Source organism: Phodopus roborovskii, unplaced genomic scaffold (assembly GCF_943737965.1).
Source record: "Phodopus roborovskii unplaced genomic scaffold, PHOROB, whole genome shotgun sequence".
In the NCBI taxonomy this organism is placed as follows: Eukaryota; Metazoa; Chordata; class Mammalia; order Rodentia; family Cricetidae; genus Phodopus; species Phodopus roborovskii.
In genome coordinates, this window is record NW_026126470.1 from 29,853,587 (window position 1) to 29,881,132 (window position 27,546).

Sequence of the window (27,546 nt, forward strand, 5' to 3'; positions counted from 1 at the left end):
CCGTACTGTCAGGGCAAGGCCAGCCTACCCAGCATCCCCTTTGAAGGAGAAGGGCGTGTCCGTGGTGGGTGGCACTGGTGGGGGAGGGTCAGTTTTCTTTCTTTTTGATTTCTTTTTACTTTTTAATGTGCGTAGGTGTTATGTCTGCATGTATGTTCATTTGAGGGTGTTGGACCCCCTGGAACTGGTGTTTTACATTTGTGAGCTGCAGTGTGGGTGCTGGGAATTGAACCGGCATCCTCTGCAAGAGCAGCCAATGCTCTTAAGCCTGGGGTCCATCTTTCTAGTCCCCTGGGTCAGCTTTCTTTAAGGTGTGGCTCCCAGGAGATTGGCTTTGCTCCAGTGGATGGCTCCACCCATTTGTATATGGGCAGCTGGGATTGGATTAAAAGAATCTTGTCATTAGAGAGCCTGGGGGTGGGGGAGGCCAGGCACTTTGAGCTGGGAGTGGGGTGGGTGGGATATTTTGGCTGAATGTAACTATTTCTTGGCAGGAAGGTTTTTCTGCTGGGGGTGGGGGTGTGTGTTCACTTGTGATTGCATTGCGGCGCTTTTAGTGCGGATTTGGGGGCCAGGACTGGGGGGGCAAACAGTGGGGGCACTTGCGGTTTGAACGTGCTGCCCTCACCACCATTTTACTTTCATCCCGGTTCCTCAGACATTGCAGGGTTAATCTTCTCAGTCGCGCGTGTTAGGTTCACTGAGACCTAACATGTCAGAACATCCCATGTCAAACCATGGAGCAGAGAGCACCTGAGGAAGACAGCCAGCATGGACCTCTGCTCACAAGCTCGAGTACACATGTGCACTCATGCACACACACCCATGCATGTACAACATGCATGTACAAACCATGTTACCTGTGTAAAAGGCTGGGTTAGTTCACTGACCCGTTCATCCATTTCTAGTTAGCAAAAGAAACCCACATGGAGCGCTGGAGAGAGAGCTCAAAAGTGAGAGCACTGACTGCCTGCTCTTCCAGAGGTCCTGAGTTCACTTCCCATGGCGGCTCACAACCCGCTGGAATGAGATCTGGTGCCCTCTTCTGGCACGAAGGCGTACATACAGGCAGAACACTATGTATATATTAAATCTTTGGAAAAAAGAACTCTAGATGCGTAGGATAATTCTCAGTATCTTCTGGGGTAAAAGGAAAACAGATTGTGTCTTGTGTTTGGTAACTATTGGAGTGAAATAGTTCCTTCAAGATGCTTTTTCCCACCAACAGATCAACCCTGAGTTACTGTATGCAGCAAGTGTTCCCAGTCGGAGCTTTTCCCCTGTGAAGGAGGGTGTTCCAAGACCACATCTTCCCGAGGCCGGGGGTGCTTTCACAGCAAGGCTTCTAAGTAACCACATTGCTTCGCCTCCGTCTGAACCTGAGAGCAACAGGTTAGTGGACTGGCTTACAGCAGTGATGCGAGTCTACGAGGTGACAGTTCACACTGTCCCTACCTTCTTCAACCACATATTTATTTAAGTTAGCTAAAGACTGTTAACTGACGGTTGTGATAGCACGTACTGGTAATCCTAGCACTCGGGAAGTTCGTGTTTGCCTGTGGAGAGTTCGAGGCCAACCTATTTAAGAAGACCCTTGTTTGGGGGTAAAAACAAGGTTTTCATGCCCATGGGTGTGAGTAATGTATTATGTGCTTTGATCAGATCTCTACCTCTTGCTGGGTTGGCAGAAGCCTATAGTCCCGGCTCCTTGGGTGTCTTAAGTTTATTGGTGCAAGGTCTGCTTGGAGCTACAGAGAGTTCTGGACATCCTATAGCCCATCTCAAAGCGAGGAACATGGGGACCTAGGGCTGTAGTTTAATTGTGGGAACACAAGACACAAAACCACACCCTGGTTAGCAAGAAGCACAGCTACAGAAAGACTGTGAAAAGCAGGGTTAGTACATTTGGGGGCTTTCGTGGACCCTAGAGCTGTGGACCCAGTCTTTGATGGATTAGGCCTTTTGTTCCTGTTTTGGCAGATGTTGAGGTTGATGTGCTGAGTTGCATGGTGTCACTTGTGCTGAGGTATGGGGGGCCTGTTAACAGTATACAGTATAAAATCACTGCCTTTTTTTAAGTGTCTGTCTCAGTTATTTACCCTGACCTTGTCACAAAACACCGCGAAGAAAGCCACCGAAGGGGGCTAGAGAGGTGGCTCATCGAGGAAGAGACTAGCTGCTCATCCAGTTAGGACTCCTAGCTCTCAACCACCTGCATCCCTAATCCCAGGGGACTCTGACTCCCCCACTGCTGGCCTCCAGCCTCTGTGTGTATTGTATGCTGGTGGGGGAGGTTTATTGTGGTTCAGCCCCTGAGGGCAGTGAATGAATGGCAGTGCTCATGAGCATTCTCCCTTAATCCACAAGCCCAGGGGACAGCCCATCTCTGCCAGGTAGGTAACTCTTCCCACTCATTGAACCTGACTGGAGTTCTGCAGGCTGCTTCCTAGGTGATAGAGAGCCTGTCAGGATGTTAAATTAACCATCACAGTGTCAGGGTGATACTAGATCCGTTCCGGTGTGTCTCCGCCCTCCGCTGCTGGGTTGCAGGGCCTGCTCAGCTTTCCCCGTGGATACTGGGGATGTGAGCTCAGGCCCTCATCTCCTTCTCTCCTTTCCCCCTTCCCTCCTTCCTCCCTCCCTCTTTTGTTTGGTTTGGGTTTAGGTTTGGGTTTGGTTTTGGTTTTGGAGACAGGGTTTCTCTGTGTAACAGTCCTGGCTGTCCTGGAACTCACTCTGTAGACCAGGCTGAGCACAGACTCACTGAGATGCCCCTGCCTCCACCGACCGCCTGCCAATGGGTCCTCATTCTTAGACAAGTACTCTTACCGCCTAAGCTGTCTCCCCAGCCTCAAAACCATTTCTAATTTGGGGATCATTTTATATGAAATTGACTTGGCCATCAGGTCTGCTTTCATGATGAGGTCCTCAGGGGAGGTGGACAGAGACGAGAAGCTTAAGATCGGAAGGCTGAGAGTCCAGGAGTCCTGCACAAGCAAGCCATAGCTCAGTACACCATCTCATGTACAGGATTTCCTGAAAGGGAACGCGGGCCAGCAGGAACTGTGTTCACTGGGGCAAGGTCAGCAGGAAGTTAGTCTAGCAGCATTACATAAGGGGAACACATATAGATTTAGCTCACAGCGGCCTGAGCCCTAGCGGTCATAGCCCTGTGCAGTGGGAAGTGTTGGGTTCTTAGGATCCACAGCCCCTTGGCCTCCTGGCCCCAGGCCATTACTGGCTCTGCCAAGCTCATTCCTGACTTTAGAAAGGAACTACATTCCCTCTGAATACATCAGCGTTTCCGGGAAGATGTGGGGTGAGCCTGACTCTCCACACAGAATACTGTTGGCCTTTGATCACTGGGGAATGATCAGATGAAAATGTCACCACCCTCCCCCCACACACACAGTTTCAGGAGGCTCTGAGTGGTCGGTGCTGTGTTTGGGGCTCAGTGTATTTATTATAGTGACTGGAGACCACAGGTGAAAAGATGTTTGTCAGTGTAGACATTGATGCCCGAACGAGATCTCCGTGGTCGGTTGGGTGTGGTGGTGCACGCCTTTAATCCTAGCACTCGGGATCCCTGTGAGTGTGAGGCGGCAGCTTCGTCTTCAGAGTGAGTTCCAGGACAGCCAAGACCGATTCACAGGGAAACCGTGTCTCGAAGGGAAAAACAAAATGAAAGAAGTCAAACGGAGCATGTATTTGGATGTCAAGACAGTTAGAATTGTCGCAGTACCTTTGTCGCAGTTGGATGTGTTTGAGCACTTGCTCCGTGGCGGGGCTGTGTCAGAAGACTGAAACTGAGAAGGTATACCTCACTGGGGGTCTGAGGGTGTGTCGCCGGCCCTGCTTCTGCCTGTTGGGACAGGCCACTATAACCTGCGGCTGTGCTTTCCTTGCCGTGATGGACTGTGCCCAAACGAGCCAGATGGGCCCTTCCTTCATTCAGTTGCTTTTGTTGTAACAAGAAAGGCTGAGTTCTGTCCTGCCTGTGTCTTACAACCTTACATTTTATGAATACGATCTCTTCCAGCCTGAAACGGAGGCTGCCCACTCGTTCCTCGTTTCTGAACGCAAAGACTCAGAGATTAAGCAGTGCTCCATTTGAAAACGCATCTTACAAAAATGACGATGATGAAGATGTCATCATTTTAGAAGAAAACAGCACCCCCAAACCTGCAGTCGACCACGACATTGAAATGAAGACAGAACAGGGTCACACGGAACAAAAACCGAGCGGTGTTCAGGTTGAACTTGGCAGTCCCGAACCCTGTGCGAAGGCCGGTTCGGCAAGCTTGGGCGCCTGCTTGGGTGACCAAGCCACTGCTGCCTCCACGCAGACTGAAACCCCGGGGTTAATGGTTAAGAAGGAGGAGAGCGTTGAAAGCGAGGTGGGCGCAGCGAGTGACAGGGTGGCACTGGCCTCCTGTGTAAGTGCCGAGGCAAAGGCGCAGGAGCCCTTGGATAGGTCCTCAGAGGGCGCCGGCCTCCAGTTACAGGGACTGAGAAGGGAGCTGCTCGCAGTCACGCAGGAAAGAGATGATTACAAGAGGCAGTGTCACATGTACACTGACCAGATAAGAGTCTTACAGCAGAGGATACTGGAGATGAACGGCAAGTGTGTGAAGAAGGAAGCCTGCCCCCAGTCTACCCAGACCGATGCGGTGTTCTTACTTGAAAGTGTGAACGGCGCATCGGAAAGCCCTGAGCGTGCGGGGTCTCAGTACCAGCAGGCTTTGGAGGAGATAGAGAGGCTGAAGAAACAGTGCAGCGCTCTGCAGCACATAAAAGCCGAGTGCAGCCAGTGCTCTGCCGGCGAGAGCAAGAGTGAGGTGGACGAGATGGCCGTGCAGCTTGATGACGTGTTCAGACAGCTGGACAAGTGCATTGTGGAGAGGGACCAGTATAAGAGTGAGGTGAGTTCCCACGGAGCCACTGGGGAGTGGGCCTCCTGCAGCACGAAGGGCCATGCAGAAGCATTTTTGATTCCTAGAAATGTCCTACTTCAGATTTGCAAAGTATTTTATTTTTAAGATAGGGTCTTACTGTGTAGCCCTGGCTGTCCTAGAACTTGATGTCTTGGCCACGCTGGCCTTAATTCAGAGAGATCCATCTGCCTCTGCCTTCTAAATGCTGCTGTTAAGGTGTGCGCCAACACGTCCAGGGTAAAGTTAGTTTCTTGTAGTTGTATTTCTTCGTGTGTGTGGTGTTTCCCCTGAAATTATGTCTGTATCTTGTGGGTGCCTGGTACCCGTGGAGGGAGTGGGTTCCCCTGGAATGGAGGCTGCAGATAGTTTGGGATCCCGTGCAAGAGCAGTCAGTGCTCATAACCACTGAGCTGTCACCCAGCCCTCCATGCACTCTGAATGAAAGGTTGTCTTGTGGTGAGTGATAAACCTAAGCCAGCTAATCATAGACTCTTTTGTTGTGGCTTTGGTGATGTGAAGTGGATGAAGTGACAGCCTTTGTAAAGGACAGTACCAGCGTCCCTTTGCAGGGGTCCACTTGCAGTGTGTGAACTGGTGATGGACGTTTCCTCAGTGGACTGGCAAGGGGATCTAGGCAAATGAGACCGGCTTAGTGGAAGGTTGTGGCTCAGGGTTAGGTGTCCTGAGGAAGAAGGACAACCTGGCGGGCGGGGGCTGTGACCTCATGCGCTTCAGCAGCAGGAATTTCTTAGCTTAGACTTGGACTCTTTTTAAAATTTTATGCTTATAAAATTTACCTTTTTTTCTTGGTTAGGTTAATTTATTGGAAATAGAGAAATCACATGTTCATTCTCAGTGTGAAGAACTCAAAACTGAAATTGAGCAGTTGAAATCTACAAGTCAGCAGACAGGAGCCCATGTTTCAACTTCAAGCAACGTGGAGGAAGCCGTCAATTACACGGATGGGGAAAGGTACTGAAGGTTTTTTTTTTTTTTTTTTTCCAGACCTGGAGTTGTGAGCCCACATGTTACCTCTGTTCGAACATGCTCTCAGTGTGCACTATTCTCTGAAGTCTCTGACAGGCATTGTGGTCCTGGCACATTGCTTCAAGTTCCTAAATTAAGGGTAGAAAATGGTTTGGTTACCTGGGTAAAATACTGGGCTGAATCTTTAGAGACAGCGGGGTCAGTTTCACCATGACCATGACATAGGACTCTGTTAAATAAAGTGGCCCAGGACACACTGTTAGCACAGCCTGTTAACTGATAAAACAGTGGGTAATTACCCTACCGGAGTAAGAGCTATGTGTTCAGAACACAGGATCTCAGCTGCTTATGTGGATGCTGGGGACTGAACAAAGGTCCTCTGTAAGAGCTACAAGTCTGAGCAATAAGTGGATTCGCACCCTGTCTCAGTCGGCTTCTTGTATGAGCAAAAGCAACTTGGGGCGTAAGGGTTTGTTTGGCTTATGCTCCCAGGTTGTGATCCTTTAGAGGGGAGTCAGCAGGAGTTGAGACAGGCATCGGCGGAAGGCGGGTGCTGGCTTCCGTCCTGACTCGTGGACTTTAGCCACCCACAGACAGCCTGGGCTGTTACAGCTTCTCTTAGATGACCTAGGTTGGGCCAGCTTGACAGTTAAGCCTAACAGAAGGAGCAGTTCGGGTTATTTTCTTCCAAGGGAAGGTGAAATTCGGGGCTCAGTGTCAGTCCTTAGTGCTCTCAATGGCATGCTGCTGTCTTCCTAGGTGACAGCGGATTGCAAATAACCTCTGACCTGTGTGTGTTTCTGGTCCAGGTTATCTCAAGAGTCACGAGCTTGTAAAACGTTATATTTGGATTTAGCCTAACATCTGATGACTCGGTTGGTTATTGAATTAAATCCAATTTTTGAGGGTGGTTGTACTTTTTATTCTATATCATTCCGCAGAGATTTTTGTAGTTTCACTTTTAATTTTTAAGTACGTAAGGGAAGTCATTTAGATTGCATCATGCACCTAATCAGTTACTCTTTGTATTTGCAGCCTCAAGCTTCGTTCTCTTCGAGTCAATGTAGGGCAGCTGCTTGCTATGATTGTGCCTGACCTGGATCTTCAGCAAGTCAACTATGACGTTGATGTAGTGGATGAGATTCTGGGGCAAGTGGTGGAGCAGATGAGCGAGATCAGCGGCACTTAAGCGGTGGCGGGTGGGGGCGGGGTGGGGGCGGGGCTTCCACAGTGTCAGGCTGAGTAAGGGGCAGCAGACTGAAGAGAGCGTGTCCTTACTGTCGTCTATGCACTCCAGTGTCCTCGCAGTGTGGACACTCGTGACATAACCTGTGACCGACCGCAGCTTCTGTTCTGAATGTAAATATTTGTACTGAGCCCACACGTATTTTTTTATTACCCTAGAGACTGGTATTTCTCACCAGGAGGTTTTCAGGTTGTTACTACGGTTTGTGCAATTATTCTGGATCCCTAAAATGTATTTTTCTCAAAATCGAGGGCTGTGCCATAATGTAAATGGATATGTTGCTACTGTTGTTCCTTTCCGATGAGCATAAGTAAGGTTTTTAATGATGCAGGGGCCCCCGATGAGTGAGATCTGCTTACAAGGGAACTGAAGTTAGCTGAGGTTAGGCTTCTCTCTCTCAAGCTCCTGTCTCTGCAGTGGCCCTGCTCATAGGAGGAGGATAGCCAAAGCTAGCTTCATTTCACCTGGCCTTTTCTTGTGCTGAGATTGCTAGTCATCAAGTAAAAAAGTGTTCTCCAGGACAAAGAAAAGATCCTTAAAGTGTTAAAAATAGCCAGTGACAACCATGTTTACTTAGAAGCCCATTTTTGGCTGTTGGATTCAGCGTGAAGTGGGCGCAATAATTATCTGAGATTTCTTTTTGTGAAATTTCCTGTGTAGCCTTTGTAGGGTTACTGCAGGTCGATGCGAGCTGAGAACACAGTCTTTCCCGAACAGCGCTGCACATCTACTCTATTATGAATGTAAGTCTTTTTATCCTGGAGTTAATCACAAACGGGCCCAGGATCATAGTGTCACATGCCGTGAAATATGTATGCATTTACTGGTCCCAAGTTTTGTGCAATCTGAAAAGAGGAGATGGCCTTTAATTACATATGTAACTGTATATAATTAAATCATATTTTCCACAACTAAAATGTGTTATTTTTTTCCAAAGTTTTATTGTTGCTATTTATTTTAACTTTTGTTGCTGAAAATCCAGTCAGTACGTGTTCATCTTGTGTGTGTGGTTAGTTAAACATCTGTTGTATATGACATTGAATCTTTATGTATATTATCTTCTGGAAATTGCCAAATAAATGGAGTTTTTGTTTTTATTTGATAAAGGTGATAGTTATTTTTGGTGTCAAGCTGATTTTTCTCTTCTATTGTGCTAATTATATCTAGTGACATATCCTCACAAATGCTTTTGGAAAACTCTGTGTTAACTTCAGATATTTAAACACATACCCACCAGTCCCTCAGCTGACATAGTCCCTTCAGTAAGGCCAGGCTTCTTGCTCTTGGGACGGTGTTCTCACGGGTTCTAGGGGTTAATCTGGGGCCCCGTACTCTGCCACTGAGCCACATTCCAGCCCAGAGTGAAAGCTTTTGGGTAAACTGTTCATCTTGCCTAAAAGATAGCACCTGTCAGTCATGCCTTGGGAATGTCTGAGTGTATACAGGGTTCTTGAAAGATACCATCTTTCATTTGGTTGGCTGCCCTTGAAAGTGTATTTTTTATGGCCATGAGGCGGCTTCATGAGAATCATAAAATTCCTAAAGTAATTTGCTTATGAAACTTGCTCTTTGAGATGTCTTCATAGCTTTCACCCTTTAACAAAAGAGGCTGAAAGGGGGGGAGAGAGACGCGCATGACCTCGCACGTGTGTGGAGACAGAGACATGCATGGCCTCACGTGTGTGGAACCAGATGAAGCATCTTCCTGTCCGATGTGCAGTTTAACACACAAACTGAGGGAGCTGGCCGCAGCAATAGACTTTCGCAAACAGAAGCTGCTTTAGTCAGCTAAGGCTGCAGAAGGAGGCAAAGTGGAGACTGAGCAGAGCAGAAGTGTGGCGTGTGTCCCTGTGTGGTTCCGATGGACTTCAGATCCCCTCTGTGCCACCACCCCATGGTCTCAGGTGCTTTGACGTTTACACTTGACCTTTCCAGGCCTGTTCAAGATGCATTATGTTGGGGAAGGGGTTCTGCTTTTGTTCCCACAGGAGAAGAAAAGCTATGCATGCCATCAACATTGATGGAGATTCAATATGATCAAAAATTGGCTTGGATTTATGGATGCTGTTAGATGAATTCTCAGGCAAATTGACACCAAAGAATTTTTGGAGCACAGGTATATTTGCAGAACTGGCAGCTAAGAAACCACTTTTCCAGGAAGACTCAAAAATTGATGAACGCTTTGGATTTTCAGAGTCCTGGGTTCCTGATAACAAAGTGGAACCTTTAGACAACTCTAAGAATATATTCCTCAAGTGCAAACCAGGAAGCCATGTGTCTCGTGTCAAAAACTGCATAAAAATGGCTTGGATTTACTGATGCTGCTAAACGAATTCTCGGGTTAAATGACACCGAGAAGTATTTCGGTGGTTTGAATAATTAGATTAAGATGATGTAACTTTATGTCACAAAGTTTCCACATACAGCATCAAGAATGGATAGTTGGATACCGGGCAGTGGTGGCCCAGCACTCAATAGGCAGAGGCAGGCGGATCTCCGTGAGTTCAAGTCCAGCCTGGTCTACAGAGAGAGATCCAGGACAGCTAGGGCTACACAAACCTAACAAACCAAAAACAATGGATAGTTGGGATTTTACTGCTGGGCCTTTCTGTCTTGTGCATTTTTCTTCGTTGTAAAATGTATTCTGTATTTCTAGTGTTAAAGGTATAACTTTGGGCTGGGGTGTAGTTCAGCTCCAGGTTGCAAGCACCAGGTCCTGGGCTCAATTCCCAAAATAAACCAGCCAGGACATGTGGCGCACGCCTGTAATCCCAGCACTCTGGAGGTAGAGGCAGGAGGATAGTGTGTGGGAATATGAGAGAGATGATCTCCAAAAACAAAACAAACACCCCTGAAAATGTAAATATTATTCTGAGGTTAATTATGATTTTTAATTTTTTTTTTAGATTTCTAAATTTTTTGTGTATGAGTTTTGCTTGTATGATGTGTGTACCATACATATTTCTGGTGCCCTTAGAGGTCAGAGGAGGGTGGTGGATTTCCTGGAACTGGAATTACAGGTGGTTGTGAGCCACCATGTGGGTGTTGAGAACTGAACCCTGGACCTCTGTCAAAGCAGCAAGTGCTTCGAAGATGGACCTGCAAGGACTGGAGAGATGGATGGGTCAGTGGGTCAGCACTGGCTACTCTTCAGAAGACCTGGGTTCAAATCCCAGTACCCACATAGCAGCTCACACCTGTCTCCTTCGGTAACTGGTTCCAGGGCTTCTGACACCCTCACACAAACATAAGTGCAGGCAAAATACCAATGGTCAAAAATGTTACAAAGATTACCTGCCGAGTCCCCTCTCCAGCTATGAACTTAATTCTTTATAAAAATGTATTTTTTTTCATATGCTGTCTTAGAAGGAGTCAAGACCATAGGAGACAAGATTCTTGCTATTTAAAAACGTGAAATTATTGAGAAGGGTCATGGAGGGTAAATCACCCATTAAATAATTGGAATGGGACTTATAACTTGATTTTCTACACACATTCATATAGTCCAGGCTGGTCTCAAACTTGGCAATGTAGTGAAGGATGGCGTTGAACTTCTCATCTTCATCTTGCCTCTTGAGTGCAGAGATTAATATCATGGCAACTATGCCAGGCTCACTCGCTAGGAGAGGGCAGGAAACACTTCCTATTTATTTTACTGACTTGTAAAACTCCAGAGGCCATTCTGGGATCTTTGGTGTGGAGTGACAGCTTTCAAATACTCTGTACGTGGGTGGATGCTATTTGGAAATATTGGATGAGTCCCAGTTTCCCATCTATGCTATAATACGTGTTTTACTTTGTTTTTGTTTATGGTTTTAAGTCGTTCAGGCTGGCCCGGAGCCCTCAGTGTAGCTGAGGATAACCTTGAGTTTAGAGTCCCCCGATTGCAGGGGTAACAGTCAGGATCTGGTTGGTGATGCCACCCTGCACGGTAGGCGGGGCCGCGTCTGTAGCCCCGCGTTTCTTCCACCCGGCTCGGCTGAGCTGAGCAGGCGGCGCCCACCGCCGGAAAAACACCGCGGAACTGTGGGGCTAGCGCCGCAAGGGAGCTCCGGAGGCGGGGACGGAATTCCGGGGGCGCCAGCAGGAGCCGGGGGGTGGGGCCTCGACGGCCCCGCCCACGGGAGGGAGGGGCGTCCGGCGCCCCGCCCACCGGAAGCCGCGGTGTCACGACAGCTCCGCCCACGAGGAGGAGGGGCGCGCTAGGACCCCCGCCCAGCCAGAGCCTTTGCCGGGGACGGCCCCGCCCACTCGGGGGAGGGGCGAGGCTGTCTCCGCCCTCCGGGGAGGGGCGTGGTCTCCGGCGCGCGGGAATCCGCGGGCGCGGGCGGCTCCTGGCGGACGGCGTCCCTGCAGGTAGGTTCCTGGCGGCTCCCGGGTCTCCGTGGCCTCTGGACCGGGTCGGGCGGCAGATGCTCGCCGGGGGCCGCGGGGCGGGCTCAGGCGGAGGCCGGTCCGCCCCAGGCCGCGGTGCCAAGCGGGACCCGGACCCGCGCGCCTCCCGCCAGGCAGGCCCGAGCCCGCGCCCCTCCCCGCCGGCCCCGGCCCGGGCCCCGGTCCCCGCGCCGCCTCCCTCTCGGGTGTTTGGTTCCTGACTCTTCCGGGGAGGTGAACCAGTGGGAGCCGCTGCCTGTGCGAGCCGCTTAGCTGCCTGCAGCGTGCAGATGACGTCCGCGCCGCTCGCAGCTTGCGCTGCAGGGCCGTTTACCTGGTTCGCCCGTGCTGTCCCGTTTCCAGCCCTCCCCGTGCCCGGCGGAGACTCGGGAGGATGAAGGTGATCACGTGTGAAATCGCCTGGCACAACAAGGAGCCAGTGTACAGCCTGGACTTCCAGCACGCGGCAGCCTGCAAGATCCACAGGCTGGCGTCCGCCGGGGTGGACACCGCCGTCAGGGTAAGCGGGCAGGAGGGAGGGAGGACACAGGCTTGTGCTATGTGGAGTCCAAGGATTCATCCGAGGACTCATTTCTTTATTTGGAACCGAAGCCGGCGCCGCAAGTCGTTTTGCCCAGAATGCTAAATTCTCAGGCCTGGGGTAAAAGCAAGGAATGCTGCAGAGATGGGCTCTCTGGATTAACGTTCTCCACTTTGTTACAAGTGGGTTGCCAGCATCTGAGAATGCTGAGAACTCTGCTGCCGGCACGCACTCCTGCATGTGAGGTACAGGACGAAGTTGGAGGTTATCCTCCGAGATAGTGAGTCTGAGGTCAGGCAGGGCTAGGCGAGAGGCCAGTTCCTGTGCTCTAGAAAGAACGGAAAGGGGAGCCTTAAGGTCCTGGGACTGCTGGTTTACACTTTTGCTAAGAATTCCTTCAGTTTGCAACGTTTCAAAAAGAAAATGGCACTTATTCCAGAAAACAGATATCTGCCTAATGAGAGGGATGGGGGTGGCTAGTGTCTTTCTCTAGTGAATGTTTTGCTGTCAGCAGATCTGGAAGGTGGAGAGGGGGCCAGATGGGAAAGCCGTGGTGGAATTTCTCTCCAATCTTGCTCGGCACACCAAAGCTGTCAATGTTGTGCGTTTTTCTCCATCTGGGGAGATCTTAGCATCTGGAGGCGACGGTGAGTATTGTTCCGCAATCTGACACTTAGTGACATTTGAGCTGGGGAGTGACATGGGCCTGCAACCACAGCACCTTGGAGGCTGAAACAGGGCAACCGAAAATTGAAGGTCACCTGGGATAAATACCAAGGTTCTTTTTTGGGGTTGGGGGGGCTGACCTTGAACTCACAGAGATCCACCTGCCTCTGCCTCCCGAGTGCTGGGATTAAAGGCGTGCGCCACCAACGCCCGGCTTAAATAATAGCAAGCTTCTGTCAAGGAAAGAAAGTTAATGAGGTCTGAGCTGGTTGTGTCTTCCATTTCGGATGTCATTGGCCTTCCCTGTGTGCCTTTCAAACCTTTAATTCACATTTTTGGAGTGTATCAGAGTGTGAAGATGGAGGGCGCAGCATTAAACTCACAGGCTGGCCCAGGAAGCCCGAATATGTGATGATCCTACACCGGGTCTATCATGAACTGGTTTCATTTTTTGTTTTGTTTCAGTGAAGGGCAAATTTACTTGCCCTTTTCAAAGTCTTTGTGTTTTTCTACAATAGGGACTCATGTAGCCCAGGCTAGCTTTAAACTTACCACGTAGCCCAGGCTAGCCTTGAATGTCTGGTCCTCCTGGTGTAGACTCCCCAAGGCTGAATTACAGTCCCATACCGTCGTGCATATTCTTAGAAGTGAAAGATCTTCGTGGCTAGAGTGTCCATTGAGTAACATGAAGCTGACAAAACATCCTAAAACTCGAGAGGTGAAGGAGGCATGGGAAGACCTTGTCCATGCTGGCTGATTCGTTCCACAGATGCCGTTGTTCTCTTGTGGAAGATGAATGATAACAAGGAACCAGAGCCAGTCGCCTTTCAGGATGAGGACGAGGCCCAGCTGAATAAGGAGAACTGGACCGTGGTGAAAACCCTGAGGTAAGGAGGAGGGGCCGTGGGGACTGATTGTGTGTGCGGGCACCTGCGGTCAGAGGAGGCGGCGGACCCCTTGGAGCTGGAGGTACAGGGCGTACTGTGGTGCAGTCGGTGCTGAGAGCCGGCTGAGCTCTCTGGAAGAGCATCAAGATTGCTGAAGTTCCGGCTGAGCGACTCTGCTTTACACTCCAAATACTTCAGTCCACGTACCTGCGTGGCGATGGTGGCTCACACCGTTAGGCAGAGGCAGGCAGAGGATCTCTGAGTTCAAGGGCAGCCTGTCCTCCTACAGAGTGAGTTTTAGGACGACCAAGGCTACACAGAGAAACCCTGTCTTGGAAAACAAAACAAAACAGTTCGTGTGGCTAACTTGAAACTTTTGCCTGCTTCTTAAGATAATAATAGATTAAAAAAAAAAAAAAAAAAGATGGAAATGGATTTTTCTTTCTATTATGAAATTTTCCTTGGTTTAAAAAAAAAAAAAAGAGAATCATTTTAAAAGAATCATTTTTAAGCCGGGCAGCCTAGCTGTATAGCCCAGGCTAGCCTTGAATTCTGTCCTGTTGCCCAGGGTCCCAGTGCTGGGATTATCCACGTGGACCTGCAAGGCCCTTTGATTTATTTTAGATCCAGACAACCTTGGAAACACTGTTTGTAGCTAGGCCCACACAGATCCCCTGAGAATTTCTAGCACCTCATTTCAGTGCATGGCCCCGGACTATGGACTTTTTGATAGCGTCTCTCTTTTGCAGTAATAACATTATCTCTTCTGTCTTTGGGCTCTAGGGGCCACTTAGAAGATGTGTGTGATATTTGCTGGGCAAATGATGGGACTCTGATGGCCTCCGCCTCTGTGGATAACACAGTTATCATATGGGATGTCAGCAAAGGTGAGCGACATACTTGTTTTATTAGAATTAGAATACATATGTATGTACTTATGTATACACGTATGTGTATGTGCACATGCCTGTAGCATCATGGAGTCTGGACTAGGTTGCCTGATCCCCTGGAACTGGAGTTACAGGCTGCTGTAAGGCTCCCAGTTGGGCACTAGGGACCACCAAACTTGGGTCCCGTGAAACAGCAGTAAGTGCTGTGACCTACTGAGCTCCACACCAAGTGTAAGGGTAGGGATGCTGAGCGGGAGCAGTTTTGATAGAGGCTGAAATCAAGGCCTGTTCTGTTGCCGTGATAAGACAACACGACCAAGGCGACTCATAAAAGAAAGTTTAACTTGGTCCATGTCCATCATGGTGGGCGGGCGGGCGGGCAGGAGCCACACTGGAGAGCCTACATCTTATTCCACAACCATGAAGCAGAGAGGGAGAGCCAGCTAACTGGAAAGGGCGCAGGCTTTGAAAACGTCAAAGCCCGTCCCCAGTGGCAAGCCTTCTCCAACAAGGCCACACCTCCTGTCCTTCCCAGACAGCTCCACCAAACATTCAAATACATGAGCTGTGGGGCGTGTTCCCCTGGCCTGTCGTTCTGTCTGGCATGCCTCCCGTGTGCTCTTAAACCATCAGAGTCTGCCCCTTTGACCACTTTTCGCCCTTGGAGACAAACCGCAGCCGGGGTCCGTGTTGCATCCCACCTTTAAGTTTCCCAGTCCTGGCCTCGGGCCTGTTGCTCAAACCTGTGCACTCGCCAGGCCCGTCCTCATGCTCCCGCTGGCTTACTGAGGTCCACACAGGCCCCCTCAGTGTCCCTCTCAGTCCCCAGCTGCCTTAATGCCCAGCCCACTTCCTGGAAAGGCTTTCAAGATGAGAGACGCTCTCTGATGGAGTAAGGGAGGACAGCACCTTAGAACCAGGCTGAAGCAGCCTGGGGGGGGTAGGGGTGGGGTGGTGTACATCCCCTGGGCTGCCATCCCCAAACCTCCTTGGACCACCATCACCAAGATGCCACCAAGAAAGTCCTTCAAAGCCGTACGTGGTGGCACGCACCTTTAATCCCAGCACTTGGGGGGCAGAGGCAGGCGGATCTCTGAGTTCGAAGCCAGCCTGTTGTATGAATTAAGCTGCAGCATGTCCCGGGCCCTGGATTAGCAGTGCGGGCGGGTGGTGGCTGCGGAAGCTGCGTGGCGGTGGGGTGGGTGAGGGGGGGAAGGGGTGAGAGATGGGGGTTGACCACCCCCTTGGAGGAGGGTCTCTCCCACCCCTCCCATGGATCAGACCCAGGGCCTGGGGCCAGCTTCTTTGTCTGCTTTCACACGGTTAAAGCCTTTGGATGGTAACTTGAATTACTGAATGTCGTGCAGCTTGAGTGTAGTGCACTGCTGTGAGTGCGGTGAGTTTGGGGCTCGTCCGTAGTTGCAGCTTGAAAACTGTTTTCCTTTAACCCAGGAAAGCTCGGTACCTCTGACTCACCCATTGAATGCCACATTAGCCTCTCCAGCGCCAGCCCCTCCGCCCTTCTGTGCCTGTGACCTCACTAGTGACTTTCTGTCATAGGTCCTCAACCTCAGTTTATTGGTTTGAGTTTTTTGAGACAGGGTCTCCCTTTGTAAACCAAGGCTAGCCCTGGCCCCGGCTCCCTCCTGCCCTCACCTCCCAAGTGGTCACAGGTGCGCTCTACCACACCCGGCTTCAGCTTCCTCTCTGAAACCCAGAACGCTTCCCAGCGATCAGTCTTGCGGCTTGTTCTTCACTACAAAGTTCTCTTAACTGTACTGTGGCTCCTTCTCATCTTGTTCCTGGCTCCTGGCTTCCCATTACCAGTTCTCCGCAGTGCCCACGAGCCCCGTGCTGAGCTCAGCCGTGACAGGGTGAGGGGTTCTCTCCCCGAGAACTAACCTCAGGTCTCTGACCCACAGAGCCTGGAGCTTGCTGTGGATGCCAGGTTCCCTTACTCTGTCTGAGCGCTGTGTGTGATTGGAGGACGGGGTGTGGAGTGATCTTTGTGTCCCTTGAGTCTGACACACTTTGGAACACTGGGCGGGAACTCCGCAATAGTGTAGGAGCCTTAGTTCATGCTTCTTTGTAGTGTTGATAATGCTCTTGCGTGCGTCTTTGTAGGACAGAAGATTTCCATTTTCAACGAACATAAAAGTTACGTACAAGGAGTTGCCTGGGACCCTTTGGGTCAATATGTTGCGACCCTGAGTTGCGACAGGTATGTAAGTAACTGGGGATTGACAGCTCGGTTTGGGTTCTTTCATTCTTGTTTTCCTTATTCCGACAAGACAGGAATTAGAGACCAATTAATTAGACCAGTTGCCTCACGCAGAGCTGACGTCAGTGAATCGTATTGGATGGGTGAACTAATGTAGAAAGAGCTTGTGTGTTTGCCTGCGTGTGTGTCCCTGCGCCATGTGTGTGCCAAGCTTGTGTGTTTGCTTGTGTGTGTGTCCATGTACCATGTGTGTGTGTGCCTGTGTGTGTTCATGTACCATGTGTGTATGCAGAGCTTGTATGTGTGCCTGCATGTGTGTCCCTGCACCATGTGTGTGCCGAGCTTGTATGTGTGCCTGCGTTTGTGTCCACGCACCATGTGTGTACCTGGTGTTCTCGGAGGCCAGAAGAGGTCATTGGATTCCCCTGAAACCGAGTTAACAAACAGTGTGAGCTGTCGGTGCTGGGAACAAACTGGGGTCCTCTACAAGAGCAACACATGCTCCTAGACAGTGAGCCATCTCTCTGCCCTGTTAGAAAGAGCTTTTTAATGTCAAACTGAATCACACTTGATTTCAAGGAGACAAACTAATAAAGGTAGTGGGTGGATTGAGGTGTTCATTTCATTTTTTTACAGTGCGGGGGATCGAACACACAATCTTGGTTGGTGCTAGGCCAACACCTCACACTTCACTTCTGATCATAGTTTACTGCTGTAGTCAGAAGACAGGTGTCAGTCTTCGGAAACTGGAGTTAACAGATAGCCACCATGTGGTTGTGGAAATTGAATCCCAGTTCCTCTGCAAGAGCAGCCAGGGCTCTTAACCACTGGCAATCTCTCCAGCCCGTTATTGTTTTTGAGACAATGTTTCCATTATTGGTTATTTTGAAACAATGTTTCCATTATTGGGTTTTTTTGAGACAATGTTTCATGTAGCCTAGGCTGTCTTTGAACTTCACATCTTCTTGCCTCTACCTCCAGAGTACTAGGATTTCTGGTGGATCCACCATGCCCTGGATTATGCAGTCCTGGGGATGGAATGAATGCTGGGCAAAAACTCAGACAATGGAGCTACATTCCCCAGTCCTCAGCTGCTTTTAATTTAAAAGTTGAACTTGATATGGCCCTGAAATTGAATGAGAGCAGTGTGTAGAGTTAGGGTTTGTGTATTGTAGACAACCCTGTGCTGGTTGCCATGCACTTCCCTGTGTCTCACTGAAGCAAACGAGAGAACAGTTCGATTAGCGGGAACAGTGACTCGGGAGCAAGAGTCAGTCGCCGGTGTTCCCATCCCCGCCCTTTTAGGGGGTGAAGGGCGCACGCCTTGCCCATCCTCCTGCCTGGGCCTCCCGATGTCTTACTCTATAACCAAGGCTGGCTTTAAGCTCATGGTGATCCTCCTGCCTCACCTTCCACGTGCAGGAATTGCAGGTGTGAGTTACTCACATTCCTTACTCTAGAAAGCTCTGCAAACAGGATCGTCCACACAAAATAAATTTCACTGTAGTCACAGTGTTGCCATTAGGCCAAACATCACGGCTCAGAATTAGAACTGCACCTTCCTCGTGTGAGGAGCAGAATTATTTTATTCAGTGAGGGATACGGAAGGGACGTGACTCTGCTTCGCGTTTTCCCACTGTGGCATACTTAGGGGCTTCCTTCCGAATTCCTCAGTGGACTCTACTGGTCCATAACAGTTTCTGAGGCTGGGTGGCGTGCACAGACAGGCCGTCACTGTGTGAAATCTGGTTCCTGCGGTGGTATTCAGACTTCTCTTTCTCCAGGGTGCTGCGGGTCTATAGCACTCAGAAGAAGCGTGTGGCTTTCAACATTTCTAAGATGCTGTCTGGGTCAGGGTCTGAAGGAGAGGTAGGAAGTACCTTTTATTATCATCTCACCTGCGTGCAGACGCGTCACAGTGTGCCTATGAAGGTCACAAGTCCATTCTCTCAGGCCACTGTGTGGAACAGAATTCAAGTCAAGAGGCCTGGCAACAAGTGTCGTTTACCCCCTTAGCCATTTTGCCAGCCCAGCATGAAATATTTTGCCATTCCCATTTGAGGCCGGGGGACTCCTAACCCCTGCAGAGCCCTAAGTTCACCAACCAACTAATGAGGCTTCCCCTCAGACTGCCTTATTGGCTGACCAGGTATTATAAAAGATTTAATTCTGTCTTCCTGAGTAATTATTCCTGGCCAGGTCTAAGTGGTGAGCCCTTATGGAGAATGAGATGTTTTGGAATGACTTCAAGCGCTGTCTACACAGGCAAGAAGTTTCCGGATGTTTCACGATGACAGCATGAAGTCATTCTTCCGTAGACTCAGTTTTACTCCAGATGGATCTTTGCTTCTCACTCCAGGTGTGTGTGACAACAGGTGACAGGGGTGTGGTAGCAACAGAGGGACGTCTGTATGCCCACTTATGACACGTCCCAGCTCTGGCAAGTGTCTGCACACTGGAACCTCGGACACGGTCGCCTTGGCTCTTGGATAACGTGATGGTTTTGAGGGTCACAAAAGTTAGGGAACTGAAAGACTTGGAGCGGTATTTTCTCTAAGATGGATTTTACTTAGAAGAGTCTTAGTGCTTACACATTTTCATCCATCTGTCCTAATGTTTGTTTGTTTGTCTGTTTGTCTGTTTGTTTCACTCACCCCAGGCAGACCTGGAATTCACTATGTATCTGGGGATGGCCTAGAACTGTTAAGAGCACTCTTTCTGGCCAGCCTGGTTCCACAACCACATCAGCCCCAAATGAAACTGTTGGCCATTGATAGGGCTTATTATTGGCTATCTCTGTCTTAACTACTAACCCATTTCTATTAATCTAAGGGAGACCTGTTTTTCTTCTGGAGTCCTGCATGGCTACTGCAGCCTGCTTACACCTCCCAGAATTCTTCTCATCTCCTAGTCCTGCCTGTCTTGCTGTCCTATCGGCCATAGTGTTTTATTCATCAACCAATAAGAGAAACATATTTACAGAGTGACGTCTCCCGTCATAGAACTCCACCTTCCTTTCTTTACTTCCAGGTGCTGGGGTGACAGGCATGCACTAACACCTGATTAAACAGTGCTGGGACTTGAACCCAGGACCTCAAGCATATTAAGCAAGCATTCTACCAACTGAGCCCAGAACTTGTTTTGTTTTGCTCTGTGTCTTGGTTTTGTGTAGCTCAGGTTAGCCCTTGTTATGTAGCTGAGAATGATCTTGAATTTCCAGTTCTCCCATCTCTGTTCCCTGATTGCTGGGGTTATAGGTGTGCATGGACCAGCCTGACTCTGACTCTGAATGCATAACTTCCATACAGTAAAGGTAGGGCAGGGCCAGGCCGTGTCAGTGGACACACGATGAAGTGGCATCTGGTGCTTTTGATACAATGTATCCTATACAGTGGCCCTCTCAATTGGCAAGAAAACAAAATACTAAAGAAGAAAACTCTAAAGAACTGGATATAACTCATTGGTCAAGTGCTTGCCTAAGGTGTGAGGCTCTGAGATCAACCCTTCGCACCATAAACAGAGTAATGAAGGAAGGGTACAGATTGCATCCAAGAACAGATTCTCATGCCCAGGAACAGCAAATGCAGAATTGTACAGTGGTGACATTTAGATGTTGCTATTCTCTTCAGATTGAAAAGCAGTAACAGTTGCCATTACTGCTGGGCAGGATGTGGGTCCTGCGCAGCATGTTAGTGTATTTTGAATGCAGCCTGGTAACAGTTAACGCCATCCAATCCCTGTGTCTTCAGTCTAAGACAATTCCTTAGCAAGGAAATGCATAGGAATTTCTAAGCTGTGTGTGGTGGCACTTGGGTGTTGGAAGGCGGAGGTGGGAGACCCAGGAACTCAAGGTCATCCTTGGTTGCATAGTGAGTTTGAGAGAAGCCCAGGATGCATCAACATCAAGCAAATAAAAACAACCAACCCTCCCCACCAAAAACCAAAAAGTCCAAAGCCCCCAAGTCAGTAGCTCTCAACAGAGGACATTAGTTTCCTACTAGTAAATATTGTGACATGACCAGAAGAGGCTTTAGTGCCCTGTGTGCTGACTCAGGGACAGAAGTGTGGGTCTCTGTTTCTTAACAACAAATGCCTTGGAAAGACCACCTGCGGGAGTGTGTGATGAATGGTTATCTGTGCCCAGGGAGACGGACCAGCATTGGTTTGTCATAGCGGGGTCGTGGTGAGAGGTGGGCAGGGAATAGCTATGCATAAAAGCGAGAGTAATGTCCTTCCCTGTCAGATGGCACGTGTATGTGTTTTATACCATGTGACAGTCAGGTTCTGCAGGAAGCTGCAGGGTGCATCGTGGGCTAGGTCTCCAGACAACCCCATGGCGAGTTTAAGAGACAGACAGCCAAGGTCTGAATGCTGGGAACAGGCTTGGGGGCTCTCAGGCAGAACTGGCCACAGGGCCCCATCGGCTGCTTCTGCCTCTGCTCTCAAGCACAGGGTTTCACCAGTCGCCAACTCTCTTGGGTCCGCATCCTTCCTGCCCTGGGTGGGCATCCAGAGGCCGGGGGCCCTCGGGTGGGGGTGAGGGCAGGTAGAGCTGGAGCAGGGTGAGACCAGTCATCGGGGACATTTGTGTTTATCTCTGTCACAGAAGCATCATCAGTTTAACCATGGGAGGGGAAGAATATTTTGCAAGCCAGACTGGGAAGGCTTGGGATTTTTTGCTGGGAAACAGTGTAACCGTGAATCTCCCCCCCCCCCTCCCTGCTCCCCAGCTGGATGTGTGGAATCTGGTGAAAATGTAACAAATACAACGTATGTGTTCTCCAGAAAACACCTGAAAAGGTACGCAGCTGAAGACATGTCTCAGTTTTGCCCTGGCCGAGCAGCAGTACCTGTTGCTAACCTGTGGTCCACCTTGCAGGCCAATCGCCCACCTTCCGTGCCCTGGGAAAGCGACTCTCGCTGTCCGCTGCTGTCCCGTCTACTTCGAATTGAGGCCAGTGGCAGAAACAGGTACCGTCAGAACCACAGCGTGTGGGTGTGGGTGCTTTCTCCCTGGAGTGGGGACTTGGTGGCTGTCTTGTGGAGAAAGCTGTGCGGATTGGGCTCACATTTTTAATTTTGTTCATTTTACATGTAAAAATGATGTCTTTCTGGGGGGCATCCTATGATGCTTCAGTGTGCGTATAATGGGATGTTTAAATCAGGATGTGTCTCTTCTCTTCATCATTTACGTTTGCTGTGAAGACATCAAGAGTCCGTCCCATCATAGCCTTTTGGACAGACCCATATTCCTTTGTAGTGTCCCGTAATGCAAAGTGTGTCTTTCTTTTCATTGTCCAGAATACGATTTCTCATCTACAGCAACGTTAAGAATACATTAGTACTATCGGGGCAGTGGTGGACCGCGCCTTTAGTCCCAGCACTCAGGAGGCAGAGGCAGAGGCAGATAGATCTTTGCGAGTTCGAGGCCAGCCTGGGCTACAGAGTGAGTTCCAGGACAGGCTCCAAAACTACACAGAGAAACCCTGTCTCAAACAACAACAAAGAGTACATTAGTACTAATTAGTTTCATTTTATTTCCCCACTGGGCCTTTTGTTGTTATTTGGCTTTTTGTGACAGGATGTTAGGGTCCTGGGGATCGAACTCACATTGTCAAGCCTGCCATTACCCATTGGTCCATCTTGCCAGCCCAGGAACTAAGCTCTTCTGTGCAGCTTATAGTAAACTAGCTTTCGCTGACACGGTAGATATCCTCCCAGAGCTGGGGGAGGGAGGGCTGGCTCTCTCCCTTGGGAACTGGGTTTCTGTGGCTTCATTCAGCTTGTCCTCTCCCTACAGACGGGGCATCAGAGGAGCCGAGCCCCGAGCCGGTGAGCCTGCCCTACCGTATGGTGTTTGCCGTGGCCTCCGAGGACTCTGTGATGCTGTATGACACGCAGCAGCCTTTCCCATTTGGTTATGTGTCTAACATCCATTACCATACCCTGAGTGACATCTCCTGGTGAGTAGCTAACAGGCACAGGATGGGAGCGAGGTAGTGGCCCTCGATTCCCCAGACGGGGAGTACGTGCATGTGAACATCAGAGGACAGCTTGCTTGCAGGAGGCTGTTCTCTCCTTCCACGTGGGTTCTAGGGATCTGAACTCAGCTCATCAGGCTCGCACATGCACAGAAACGCTCTGGCCTGATGAGCCGTCTCCCTGCCCAGCAGTGAGCTCTGCCGCCATGCACACAGCCCTGTGAGGTCAGTCAGGTTCCAGGAAGCTGAGGGGGAACCCTGGGGACTCGTTGGTCAGAGACCTCACCTGCCAGTACCACTTGTCACTCACTGTCCTTACTCGATGCCTCGGGTGCCTGAAGACGCCATCGCCAAGGGCTCTCCCTGTACGATAGCGAGGCAGGCCCCTCAGTCTCGTTTCTTGCCCCTCCCCCCCCCCAGCGCCTCAGCCCTGCTCTGTGCCTGAGGATGACCTTGAAATCCTGATCCCCCAGCTCCCCCGTCCACGTGTGTCTACCCACAAGCCCGGTTCATGCTTGGTACCGAACCCAGGGCCTCAAACACACTAGGCAAGGGCTCTACTCTCTCTGTGGGACCCTTGCTTCCCTCTAAATTTCTTCATATATTTTGTATGTAGTGTGTAGGGGTGTGTGTGCCACGGCTCACGTGGAGGTCAGAGGGCACCCTTGTAGAGTTGGCTCTCTTCTGTCACCTCACATAGCTCCCAGGAATTGAGCTCGGTCCTCGGGCTTGAAGAGCAAGCGCCTTTGCTGCCTGAGCCACCTCGCTGGACCTGACTTTATTCTTCACGTTAGGAAAAGTCGAGACCTCCTCACTTTTATCCAGGCGAAGTTGATAGGAGGGCACATAGGTCCGAGGTGGTTCCGGAGACTGAGATGGGGTTGGGAAAGGACACTACGTGCTTGCAGAGCTTGTTGAAGCCGTCTGTTCTGCCGTTGTCCTGACCACTGCCTTCAAACACAGCTTGTGATCGGCTCCAGCTGCCTGGTCATGGGAGTGTGAGTATGACTTGTAGATGCCAATAACTGACTTCTTCCTTGTTGGGGACACAGGTCCAGTGACGGGACCTTCCTGGCCATCTCCTCCACGGATGGGTATTGCTCCTTTGTGACCTTTGAGAAGGGTGAACTTGGCGCAGTGTTGAAAGAGAAGCCAGTTTTGAACATAAGAACTCCTGACACAGCAAAGAAAAGCAAGAGCCAGGCACAGCAGGGGTCTTCTCCAGGGCCCCGATCAGCCGAGGGGACCCCCACCTGCAGACCGCAAGACCCCAGCAGTCCCTGTGCCACCCCCTCACCAACGACACAGTCTCCAGCCCCGCCCGCCGCCAGGGACAGCCCCTCGGCCACTCCTGCTGGCAAGAGCTCCTTGCCACGGCCTCCTGAGGAGAAGACCCTGCAGCCTGCTAGTCAGAACACCAAAGCCCCCCAACCCCGGAGGGTCACCCTGAACACGCTGCAGTCCTGGAGCAAGACGACTCCCCGGTAAGAGCACTTGACAAAACAAGCAAGTGTCGTTGTGCAGTGGGCAAATTCTGAAGCTGCCGCCTCCCTTTCCAGACCTGTATTTCCTAGCCAGGGGTGAAGCCTGGCCTCTGCCCAGAGTCCCACCTGTGACGTGTGCTGGGCGGCCTGCCGTCCAGTCCTGGGTCTTTTCCTCTAAGTCTCCCGGGCCTTGTCCCCTGCCTCTGCCACCGTGTTTCCAGAGCGAGCTCTGCCCTCTGAGGTCTCCCTGCCTGCTTCCTGGAGAAACCCGGGATGAAGCTAGAATCTTGCTGAGACCCACTTGACTATGTCTGTCCTCTGTCCTGGCCTTGTGACCCCTGACCCCAGTCGTGTTCTCTGGCAGGGGTTTGTTTCCTCTTACGTTATAAGCTTACAAGGGCAGGAGGTGCCCTGTTCCACTCAGGTCTGCTCAGTGGCACCAGGCACCCCCTGTCCGGTAAGGAATCGAGGGAGTGCAGAATCACCGAACTCCCCGCACTGACTGAACTGCATGAAACAATCAGCCGAACAGGCAGGAAGCCTGGTTTGGCTCTGGGGTTCCGTGGCGGCAGTCCACAGTTACCTGCCTCTTTGATCTGGGCCTGTGCGGTACAGGGTGGTAGGCGTGTATGGGAAAGGAGGCCGCTAACCTCACAGAGGCCGGGATGGTAGCATGGGGAGGAAGGACCCAGTGTCCCCTTATCGCATCCCCCCCAAGGGCACCCTCAGTGACTGACAGTGCCCTCCCTCCCATAACACCAAAGCCAGCAACCGTCTGCTTGGGCTTTTGCAGGAGGCTGTCCACGGCATTGCAGGCTCATTCCTTTGTCAACACTGAGCTATAGTTACTTATTTATTTAAAATGGAAACAGGGTCTCATGGAGCCAAAACTAGCCTGGAACTTTCTGCAGTCTTCCCGTCCTGTCCTCCTGAGAGCTGGGGTCATCTAGTTTATGTACGGCTAGGTTTCCATCTATACCGGATCAACCCAGGTGACGTGATGGCACACAGCTCCAGGCCCCTGGGAGGCTGAGGCAGACAGAAGGGCTCTGAGTTTGGGGCATCATAATAAATCCCAGACCAGCTTAAGTACATATAAGACCCTGCCTCAAGTTTCCCATCTCCACCCCCAAGAAAAATCCACGAGAGCAACCCTTCTGATCCCTCCCCTGGGGGAGGCCGTGTGCTGGCACTCAGTGTCCTCCGGGCTCATCCACTTTACACAAATGGAATGACTCCCTCTTCCTCGGCTGAGTAGCGCTGCTGTGTGCCAATCTTCCTGAGCTGCCTGGCTGTGGGGCACCGGCAGACTGGGGCCTCCCAGGGGATGCCCTGGCCATGCCGTCTGCTAGCATGCAATCATGCCAGCATCTCCTGCAAACAGCCGCTGCCCGTATCCTTCTGCACCAGGAGGTGCCAGCCTGGGTTTCCCTCTGGGTCTGCTCAGTGGGAAAAGCTGTGTGTTTCCTTTGGCTCCTTTGACACTAAGAAAAAGTCTACCCTTTTACTGTTTTTAATCAAGGAGAATAAACTTAACACCATTAAAGGCAGACACTGCGCCAAATCCACTGCCCACCGGCGGCACCGCCACCTCCTCCACTGAAGAGATTGAACCAGGTAAGAGGGTTTTGGTGGATTATGTCAGATATGATGCCTTCTTTTGGAAGCTAACACCTGACTTTACGTCAGTTCTGAGAAGGCCAGAGTCTTGTCGGAACCATTCTCGGGATGTACTGGTGGCTGTTTGTCTCCCCAGGAGTAAAGTGACCCATGCCCTAGACGCTAGCCACTCCTGGGGGATGGCTCTCTCCGCTTTGTGGCGGCTGGTGTGTGGGGCTTAATGACATCCCCGATGTCACTTCTTAAGACATTTCTATGTGCGTTGATGTCTTGCCTACCTGTATGTCTGTGTGATGTCAGATCCCCTGGAACTGGAGTTACAGACAGTTGTGTGCTGCCCTGTGGGTGCTGGGAACTGAACCTGGGTACTGTAAGAACAGCCAGTGCTCCTAACCGCTGAGCCACCTGTCCAACCCCAACCTTATGCCACCTCTTACCCTGTCACAGGCATGGGCTGTCTCTTGACATGCAGTCACCTTGGCCGAGAACCCCGCTGTAGATAGATCTGTTCCTTGTGGCGGTTCTGGGGCTCACCCTCACTGCTTGCTAACCTGACGCCCGTCTGTTAATGTTTCAGTGACGCCTGGAAAGCCCCAGGAGGAGCCTCCCGACCTGAAGAGGCCCAGACTTCAGGACCAGGAAGGAGGTGCCCAAACCCCGGGTCCTGACGAGGCTTCCAAGTCTGCTTGATGCTTGCTGGGGCCCGGCACTCATGTGTGCAGGAGCCACGGCCCAAGACGTCAATGCGGTGACAGTGATATCAGAGCAGAGTAAATTGATTCGCGGTAGAAAACAGAGTGCTGACTTTGCTCTAGCGGCCTGCGTGCCCTTGTTCAGTCGCCCCTTTCCAGTGGGACTATGTGCTACCCTAACTCCTCTTTCCTTTTGTTTATTTGTTTATTTTCTGTGTGGCCCGGCTGTCCTGGAACTCACTCTGCAGAGCAGGCTGGCCTCCCACTCACAGAGATCCGCCTGCCTCTCCCCCCAGTGCTGGGACTAAAGGCGTGCGCCACCACCGCCCAGCTAACACCTTGTTGATGAGTTTCTGAGATTAGGAAACTTGATCTGCTCTTGAGTCCTTTCTCTTGAGAGACTTCACAGTCTGGGTGCCGAGCTAAGAAATTCCAGTGGAAACATGCAGTGCTCCCAGTGGCCACTGGAGGTCACTCTGCCCCCTGAATCTGCTCAGAAGGCTTGAGGCTGTCCTGCTTGGCCTTGTAGCAGGCAAGGCCAGAGTGATCTCACCCGCCAGCTATAGGCCCTGGTGGCCAGACACGCAAGGGGATTATGGGTGGAAGGTGTGGATGCCCATTGCTGCTTTTGCCCTTATCTCTCTATCTGTGTGCGTGTGTGTGCGCGCACGCGTGCAAGCGTGTCCTCTGCACATGTAGACGGTTGAGAGCAATGTGGCAGCTGGTTCTCTTTTGACAGTGTGGGCACTGAGGACTGAACTCGGGTCTCCACGCTTGGCAGCAGCATCTGTACTGACTGAGCCACCTCGGCAGCCCGAGTGGTGGTTGAGGTGTGAGGTGTCGCTTTCTTCCGTGTGGCCTCCGCCTTGTGTCCTGCCTGGAATGTCTAGTCCTCACTAGCGGAGCCCGGGCTTCCACCTGGGCTCTGGAAGGAGGAGAACTCAGCTCTGATCACCCAGTACTGTCCCTGAGTACTCAGACGACTGAGTGTCTCCTCCCAGCTTGGCGTCCTCAGATGTCAAA

The 27,546-nt window shown here is 50.9% G+C and overlaps 2 protein-coding genes across 2 annotated transcripts in view; both read left to right on the top strand.

The window, feature by feature from the left end:
* Morc3 (MORC family CW-type zinc finger 3) overlaps window positions 1-7,111 on the top strand; it is a 35,427-nt gene extending 28,316 nt beyond the window's left edge. Inside the window, exons 14-17 of the mRNA XM_051191919.1 lie at window positions 1,229-1,392; window positions 4,040-4,922; window positions 5,749-5,906; window positions 6,957-7,111. Of these exons, the coding sequence (XP_051047876.1) occupies window positions 1,229-1,392; window positions 4,040-4,922; window positions 5,749-5,906; window positions 6,957-7,110 (1,359 nt within the window). The 3' untranslated portion in view covers window position 7,111. The remainder of the gene's footprint in view (window positions 1-1,228; window positions 1,393-4,039; window positions 4,923-5,748; window positions 5,907-6,956) is intronic.
* Window positions 7,112-11,910: 4,799 nt separating this feature from the next.
* On the top strand, window positions 11,911-26,558 carry Chaf1b (chromatin assembly factor 1 subunit B). The gene is made up of 13 exons (XM_051191920.1): window positions 11,911-12,061; window positions 12,597-12,729; window positions 13,518-13,635; window positions 14,419-14,522; window positions 16,650-16,746; window positions 18,531-18,615; window positions 19,012-19,105; window positions 21,477-21,546; window positions 21,626-21,717; window positions 22,547-22,709; window positions 23,780-24,211; window positions 25,734-25,828; window positions 26,409-26,558. The coding sequence occupies exons 1-13, from the start codon at window positions 11,936-11,938 to the stop codon at window positions 26,519-26,521; spliced, it is 1,722 nt and encodes a 573-aa protein (XP_051047877.1). The 5' UTR covers window positions 11,911-11,935; the 3' UTR covers window positions 26,522-26,558.
* The last annotated feature ends 988 nt before the right edge of the window (window positions 26,559-27,546 follow it).